The following is an 8,966-nucleotide window of genomic DNA, read 5'->3' on the forward strand; positions in this document are numbered from 1 at the left end:
TTTTACCTAACATAATTAAGGGTCTTTTTTGCTCGGCTTAATAATTCTGTCTGGATTTGCAAGAAACTCTCTAATCCGAGATGAAAAACCTTCGAAGTAAAGACTTTATCTTACAAACTTGTAATGAGAGTTTGTGTCACAATCAGAAAAAGATCACTGATGCCACTGGATCAAATTGATTTAAGAAAGCAGGTAAAAGCCCAATCAGGGAGTATTCTGAGTACTGAGGAGTATGGAGGATGAGTAATGTAGCCTAGTATATGAGTAAGTATAAAGAACTAGCATTCGAACCATTCAATGTATAATAAATTTCAACTCAAAAAATCACTCATATCAGTTTATGTAAACCCATGTAAGAAATAATAATAAAATATATAATATGATGTGAGGTGTTTTGAAAAATAAATATGTAAAATAGGGGGAAAAAAGTCCTTATATTAAAATAGATAAAACAAAATTTGCACGACTTAATGTGAATGTTCTTAAAAGACTAGGAAAAAAAAAGATTTTGGCAATTGAAGAATTTTAAAAAAGAAAACTAGGGTTTGCAAAAAAAATGAAAAATTAGAGCATTTACATAAGTTCATGCAAAAATTCATATCTATTTTAACATAAAAACCTACATTTTCTATTTCACATAACCACTTTTAAAAACATTTACATTAAATTATTTATTTTACACTTCGTTTCATTAAAATTTATTTCTTTATAAAATTTTTATTACTCTCTCAAATTATCTCTCTTTCTCTCTGTGTATATGAGTAAAGAAAGTATTAAAAAATATATTTACATGTGAACAATAAATATTTATATGGTTATTATAACAAAAATGTAAATTTACACAAGTTTAGCTTAACTACCGTTGGTCATTTTTAAGGTTGGTCATGCAAAATCTTCTACTTATTATGCTATTATACATTGACTGATGTGAGTGTTCTTAAAAAATAATTTTACATTAAAACAAATAAAGTATAAAATACAATTTATTTTCACTATCACCAATTATGCACAATTTTTAGAAGCTTTTTTTTTAATATGATTATAATTTTACCTATTTTAATTTTTAATCAAAGCAATCCACTAAAATCAAGTTACTCGAAATGGAACATATATATATATATATATATTTTTTTTTTTTTCCTCAAAAAAAAAAAAAAAAAAAAAGAGAGTGAAACCTATATATGAATGTAAAATAGGTAGTAATAAATTATTCATGGTGGGCGGCATAAAAATTTGGCCTATTTAAGTTGAGGCCAGTCCACGAGAGAAAGTAAGACTTACTCAAAGTACCAGATGACAAAATCTAGCGACGAAATTTGACTAAAAATCAAATATAGAAAACAATAAATGTGATTTTCATGGAGAATATTTTGCCACTAAAATAATGAGAAACTCATATAGTTCAAACTTCTTAGGTGGGGACTGGGGACTCGGACTACTTACCCAAAAGAAAAACAGGTTAGGTGGGGACTGGTAAAAAGCAAATAGTCAAATAATATCCTCATTGACAGTGAAAGCAAAGTAATATGTGATAATTAAAGGAAATATAGGACTATCTCAACAAAAGAAGAAAAAAAAAAGAAATATAAGACTACTCATTTTGATTAACTTGATTGATTGATTAGTCTAGTCTTATCACACATTAATGATTTAATTTAATTTAATTTTAATTTTTATTTTTGGTATTTTATATGGTGGAGAATGGAGATGTAATTTTTGTGATTGATTGGTTATGATGACCCATTTACTGTGATCAGTTACCATAAAGAGGAAAGTAAAATTCTACTTTTCATCATTGCCACTGTTGAGCACACCGTTCTCAATCATTTCCACGTTTTCCTTTGTCTTCTTTCCAAAAGCAAAAATACATTTATCCCTATAAAAATAAAAATAAATATTAACGAATGCCTTATAAGTAAAAAAAATATATATATATTTTAATAATTATTTTTATTTTTAATAAAAATAGTGTCAAAAAATTTTTTTAATAAATTTTTAATCATGATCTTAAAGGTACATGTTAGTATGATCTTAATAATAATAATAATAATAATAATATAAGATATTTTAGTAGAAATTAAAAACCTTTTTAGTATATATATTTAAACAATAGTTTTCAATTTTTTTAAAAATATATGCGGATAAAAAAAATATATAAAAATACATATAATATTATTTTAAAAAAAATAAAAATGTATATTTAAATATATGTACCAAACATGCCTTAAACGTTTTTGAATAGTGACAATTATACGAGTGTGTTATTCTCGCGTTAATTCAATCAAAGCTCCAATGATAGACATAATATTATCTATTATTGTCACGAAGCTTAGGACCGGCGATAAGTCCATACAAAAACACGAAAAACACAAGGAGTTTAAAAACTCGGCAATTCCTCGGATGGTTGGGTTGTTTGGGTGGGAAATGTAGTAAGAGTAACACGCCGACCACCAGTTTTTAAAGGTCGGCGAGTAGTTCCAAATCTAGTACCCCCAATAAGATCTTGCCACGTCACATGGAACACACTAAGGTGGACCCAGATGCTGACGTGGCGAGATCACAATAGGGGGTACAGAAAGTTCTACGCTGAAGACGAGGCCCACTGGATCAAACACACAAACTTTTGTCAGTGAAGACTACAAAAACAGTCAAAAATAAAAAACACAAACACACAGACTGAACACAAAGTAGCAAACGTTGTCTTCACCACCCTACTCTCTCTGCAAGAAAATCTCTATCTTCTTGCTTTGCTAAATTCGAGAGAGAGAGAGAGTGAGAGAGAGAGATCTAATGGAGTACGAGAGGATACACAAAGTTCAGGTTCGGCTTGTTCTTGCAACTCTACTCTGAAAGAAAATATCAAGCACCCATGTGATATTTTTCTGTCCTTCTGAAATTCTGAACTTCTTTTTCATGTTAAAAGTGCTTTTGTTCTTGTGGGTTGTGAAAAAGTATTGGTTTTTTCTTTTTCCTTTCTCTTTCTTTTTCATTGTTCTGTAGACTGTAATGGGGTGTGGAATGGAAATGGTTGAATGTGGGCATTAAACGTGACAGAATTGCACTTGATTTTGTCCTCAAAAAGGTTTTGAACAATGTGAGAATTATAATTAGTTTATGTTTTTTATTAGTTTAGAGTGTCTGTGTGGATGGATAGCAGAATTTTCTCAATGATGACTTCCTGGAATTTGGTTCTGTACAAATGATTTCTACATAAATTTGGCCTTTTTTGTTTAATTTTTCTAAGTCTTTTGTGAATGACATAGTTTATCTTGTCATGATTTTTCTTATATATATATATATATATATATATATATATATATATATATATATTAATTTTTTTAAACTGATTTTTGCTTTTATATTTGGTTGGCAAACTATTACTCTGCTCTACCACAGAAGTATGCCTCAAGAATACAAATTTAGTATTTGAAATGGACAGAAATGAAATGACTTAGATGGTTTAAGTAATTATTGGGTTTGCTTTGTTAAAAGTTTTGGCTTTGGAACTTTCTAAATGAGCTGTAGATTGACAGTTTATAGTGTTTTGGTTTCTTAATTGCAGACTGGTATAATTTCTCCAAGTAAACTGAGGATGAAGCTCATAGGGCCTCACCATCTTAGAAAGAAGGATGGATCAAACAGTAACTCTTCCAGAACTTCTCCTTCCAAGCTTGAGGATCATGATTTTGCGAACAGCTTGCTAGCCTCCAAAAATGGAGATTTTGATGAAGAAGGTCAGAAACTTTCATAATCTTTCCTCTCTCTTTTTCCCAGTCAATAAACCAGATATAGAGGCCTTTGTGTAATGGCAAGTGCTTTCAACCTAAACTGATATGTGGTAAGTTCGATTTTAGGAATCAGCCTCTCCAAAAACAATTGGGGGTAAGGTTGCTTACCAATCACCTCTTCCAGACCTCCTTAGAACTGGGGGCTTTGTGCATTTGGTTCAAGTTAATAAGCCAGATATACTACGTTTTGCATTAAAACACTGACAACAAATTAACTCGGGTTGGTTTAGTAGTGGTTAATTGTTGATTATGGATAGGTTTTGTAGCAATGAATGAAACATGTGTATCGAACTTTTGTACTGACTTAGATATGCATATGTGCCTTTCCAGTTACATCTGCCAACTTAGAAGTTCTTTCCATAAAGTTATCAAGTGAGGCAGTCTTGAACTCCACACAAGGTGACCAGACTTGTTGCCAACCAAAAGAGTCATTGCCAAGGGAAAACGGTGATGTTGGTCGTGTTAAAGTGCAGCAGTATCCAAAGTGTGAAAATGGTAATTCAAGCGCAGTGCACCCTGTGAGAAACATAATAGATGAGGAAAATCTTGATTATGATAGCAATGCTAGTTCTTCCAGTTTTGAGTTTCATAAAGGGGAGAGATCAGTACACAATCCCATTACAAGATCATTTTCAAGACAAATGCCATCTAAGTGGAATGATGCAGAAAAATGGATAATGAATAGGCAAAATGTACAAGCCCATTATTCTAAAAAGAATTGCTTACAAAACCAACCAAATAGGTTGCCAGTGTCAAATATGGTAAGGATTGCTCCAGAGTCTGCTAATTATGATCATAAGTTAACAGTTAGCAGAACAGCAGACACAAAGAGGGTTGATTTCTGTCAACCTGCGTCACAGATTGGGCTCGAGAAGTTCTCTTTTGTTCCCTCAGGGAGTCACTCCAATTCGGGTCAAGCATATGGGGGAAATGCAGTAACTGATCCATGTCCTCAGAATGAGGATTTGAAGGAAATTGGTCACAGTGATTTACCCTTCACAAAAAGTTCAACGGGAGATACAACAGGTACGTACAAGCCTTCATTGTGCTTATGTTAAATGATAGGTTCAGAATTTAGAAACTGATCAAGATGCTGATATGTTTTTGACAAATGCCATGCAAAAGCATTTATATTCTATGAATGGATTTGTTCTTAGTATATGGCTATATGCAGGACAGAGCTACATCTCTGCACTGAAATCATACACTGATCATTTTCATGTGTGCAAAACAATTGGGTTGGTCATACTTTATGTAACATTCAAACAGCTAAATGATTATTTATATGAAAAAGGCTATAAATGATTTGATTGGCGAAAAGCTTAGCAATCTAGGTCTGTTGCAAACAATTATGGCAATGAGGACCAACCATGTAGGGTTGATCTGGTCTTATTGATATGGTGGTTCAATACTAGGCCCTATTTATTTATCTTAAATTAGATATCAGACTTCAAAGTGGTGATAATATATATATGTGCACTCCCTTCACATTCTTTTATCCCTAGTTGACATATATGGATGAGTTAAATAATGTTGTCTATTCCTCAATTATATGGTTATAGACTATCGATAAATGTCTTTACATTAAAATGGAAATGGCTTCATGGATCCCTGGCAATTATTTATTAGTGTGCAAAATTTGATGATGTCTTGATCTAATTATGCAGGAATTCCTGCCATAAGATCAGTCTCAATGAGAGACATGGGAACAGAAATGACCCCTGCCACAAGTCAAGAGCCTTCAAGGACTGCTACTCCGGTTGGGGCAACAACTCCACTTCGCAGCCCAACTTCCTCAATTCCATCTACTCCCCGAGGAGGTGCACCTGCTCCAACACCTAAGGAGCACAGCACTGACAAGGAATCACAGAATCCAACAGAAAGAACCAAAAAAGAATTGTCAGAAGAAGAATTGAAGCTCAAGACGAGGAGAGAAATTGTAGCCCTGGGTGTCCAACTAGGTAAGATGAACATTGCTGCATGGGCAAGTAAGGATGAGCAAGAAAAGAAAAGGCCTTGTAATGAAAGTATTGATATGGAGGAGCTTGAGCGTATTGAAAATGAGAAACGTGCAGCTGCATGGGAAGATGCTGAAAAATCGAAACATATGGCAAGGTTTCTTCTACAGCCCCAAATACCTTTCAATAGCAAAACATTTTTTTTTAGCCATGTATATGTTCTGCTGTACGCTTATCTCAATGCATTCTACCATCATAATCTGATAAGAGGATGTTAAATTTGCTCAGATATAAGCGTGAGGAAATCAAAATCCAGGCATGGGAAAGTCAGCAGAGGGCAAAACTAGAATCAGAGATGCGAAGAATAGAGGTATTTAAATTTTTGAGTGAAGGAGAATTTGTGTTGTTGTCAAACATGAGACAGATTTGATCCATTCGTTGCTTATATTTCATTATTACAAAATCCCATAAGACACCCTTGACAGATAGAATTCTAGACTCTCCACCATAGAGAGGATGGCAGTACCAATCAACTGCAAATGCCATGTTATTCGTTGTTCACTCGGAATAATAGTCTTTCTACATGTTTGTTAGACTCTGAATACAATTTGGCATTTTTCAGGCCCAAGTTGAACAATTGAGAGTCCAAGCTCAAGCGAAGATGGTGAAGAAGATTGCAATGACAAGGCAAAGATCAGAAGAAAAACGTGCTGCAGCTGAAGCCAGAAGAAACCGTGATGCAGAAAGGACTGCAGCCCAAACAGAATATATTCGTCAAACCGGGCAAATGCCATCTAGGCATTACATCTGTTGTGGTTGGCTGTCATAAACAATAAATTACAGATAAAAGGAAAGGCTTCGTATGGTAGCTTTTGCCGAAGTAGCCTTCCTCTTGTAGTCTGTTTGGAAATGAATTCTTGACCTGGAGAGTGTTGTCCTGCTTGTTTATCAATCCTGTAACTAAGCAACCTCAGTGTTTTAAGTTGTTACATGAAGGAAATTTGCAATTTATGCGTTAAAATTTGGTCATGGAATTGTTCATAGTTATTTTATGTTAGGAGCTCTTAAATTCAACAAGCAACCAAGGAAAAAAAAATCACATATAGCACGCCAAATAGAAAATTTGCAAAAGACTAACATAAATGCCTTTTGATTGAAGATGGTGAAGATCGAGGAATGCATCTACTTTGACAAATCATATTTTACTATCACTCCCATGCCACAATATGATGGTTAGATTATTAAATGACAAAGGGCTCTGCTGCTGCTCTTGCATCTCGTGATGAGTTAAGGTGTGGTTGTCAGAGCTCAGTCAAACATATGGTGCTTGCAGGGTCAAGAATTTGAATATTCCAGAAATTGGTACAGGGTATTCATCATCAAATCAGCATCCAAAGAAGAAGCATCCAATTTAATTTAAAATAATGGAACACCAATTTACTCTTCAAATGGTATAAGCATGTACAATTACTCTGCTGTTGTCATATTCATACTATGCCCGTAACTTACACGCCAAGAACCACCCTTTTTATATCTACTCAAAGGTAATCTAAAAAGTCAAGATGCACTAAGACATGAATTTAAAAACTGCTTATATTAGCCCTGCACAAACTTGTTCTCTAAACAGAATAAAACCAAAAGAGTTGCAACTAAAGGATACAATTTATTATTATTATTATTATATATAATTGGATGGTTATAACGATAGGAGAGAGAGAGGATTCGAACACCGATTCTTCTTATAAAGAGTAGGTAATATCACTGAATTACAAGATTCTTGATTAACGGCTACAATGGCGCTCCACCTCAAAGTTAATCCCTAATAAAATTGTTGAACACCTTGACTTAAAAATCACAAGAATTTGAGTTCAACAAAAATAAGAGTAATGCTACATTTACAACAATTTTACAACAAATCCTATGTAGTAAGTAGTTACTATTTTATTTTGGGCCCAACATTTACATCACATTTAAACTTACCAATAATAGCTTGTCGTATAAGATTTACTGCGAATTTTGTGGATGTAGCATTATTCCAAAAATAATTTTGGCCCCTAAACATAATCCTTAACCCCTTAAACCCCCCCACCCCCCCCCCCCCCCCCAAAAAAAAAAAAGCTCAATAACAACAATAAAAATTAGCCAACAAAAATCCAAATAAAAATAACTTATCGTATAAGATTTGTTGTGAAAATGTTGTGGATGTAGCATTATTCCAAAAATAAATTTTGCCCCTTAACATAATCCTTAACCCTTAAACACTACCCCCCCCCCAAAAAAAAAAAAAAAAAAAAAAAAAGCTTAATAACAACAATAAAAATTAGCCAAAAAAAATCCAAATAAAAAGAAGACCAAACCAAACGACAAGTGAACAAATTATTCAACAAAAACCCTATTCGAAAACAAAAAATAAAAAATAAAAATCCTTAATCTATTCAAATTTGTAACTCATTCAGCACATTACATAAAAATAATCTATAATTTCATTTTTCATTTTCATTAAAAAAAAAAAGTACCAAAAAAAATATTGTGGTTGTGAATTCTCTCTAGTGACCACCTTAAAAAAAATTTCTAGAGCGGCCACCAACAGCTACATATATAATGCTGTTTTGGGACCTTAATGAAGCAGCCAAAACGAAAAGAAAGCAAAGGAACGAAGAGGCTTTACATTTCTTTTCTGTGGTCTTACTAAAAAACAAATATACCAGGCATAAAAACTTCTAATTCTTAGACCATGTAGACTTGTAGTAATATCTTAACTAATGTGTTTTCAACAAGCCTACTGTGAGATTATACATGTCCTTGGATGCAATTTTGCCTGGACTTGCTAAATCGTATGATAATTAAATCTAGTACACTTGCCGAACAGCCCTAGATTTAATGATTACCGGGGTTAATCAAATCACTAGAATTAATGCCGTCTGTTGATGAAATTTCATTCTAAAACCTGGTTTTCAAGTTTGGTTATGTAAATTTCAAACCAATATACATTCCAGCTTGTTGGAAATTGATATTGACGAGAACATATCGTGGGGAAAAGCATGGAGTTTAGGGCATTCCTTAATGCAGCTGAAATACAAGAGCCAAAAACTTTGGGGGATTATCTCACATACAAATTGTAAATATTAAAAAGCATAAATGGACACAGATACATCCACTGTCACCAACATGGCCTAAGCTGGCTGTCCACACTAGGCTGCCATGGCCTAGGCAGCGTGCA

At 33.4% G+C, this 8,966-nt stretch overlaps 1 protein-coding gene across 2 annotated transcripts; it reads left to right on the forward strand.

Annotated features, from left to right (window-relative positions):
- Window positions 1–2,651: 2,651 nt before the first annotated feature.
- Window positions 2,652–6,775, forward strand: LOC126726589 (uncharacterized). Of its 2 annotated transcripts, none has more exons than XR_007655998.1 (6): window positions 2,652–2,820; window positions 3,563–3,734; window positions 4,119–4,814; window positions 5,456–5,898; window positions 6,035–6,116; window positions 6,369–6,562. XR_007655998.1 is itself a non-coding variant. In XM_050431871.1 (6 exons), exons 1-6 carry the CDS (start codon window positions 2,791–2,793, stop codon window positions 6,573–6,575), a joined length of 1,635 nt encoding a protein of 544 aa, XP_050287828.1. In that variant the 5' UTR covers window positions 2,652–2,790; the 3' UTR covers window positions 6,576–6,775. The 2 variants fall into 2 exon arrangements, 1 of the variants encoding a protein (XP_050287828.1); XM_050431871.1 differs by having other exon boundaries at window positions 5,456–5,903; window positions 6,369–6,775.
- Window positions 6,776–8,966: the final 2,191 nt, after the last annotated feature.

This window comes from Quercus robur, chromosome 5 (genome assembly GCF_932294415.1).
Source record: "Quercus robur chromosome 5, dhQueRobu3.1, whole genome shotgun sequence".
Taxonomy (NCBI): domain Eukaryota; kingdom Viridiplantae; phylum Streptophyta; class Magnoliopsida; order Fagales; family Fagaceae; genus Quercus; species Quercus robur.

Excerpts from the sequence above, each read along its gene's own strand:
- LOC126726589 (XM_050431871.1), top strand. The coding sequence starts at position 2,791 with ATGGAGTACGAGAGGATACACAAAGTTCAG. Across the intron at positions 4,815-5,455 it reads TTCAACGGGAGATACAACAG|GAATTCCTGCCATAAGATCA; the intron begins GTACGTACAAGC and ends CTAATTATGCAG. Across the intron at positions 5,904-6,034 it reads AAATCGAAACATATGGCAAG|ATATAAGCGTGAGGAAATCA; the intron begins GTTTCTTCTACA and ends AAATTTGCTCAG.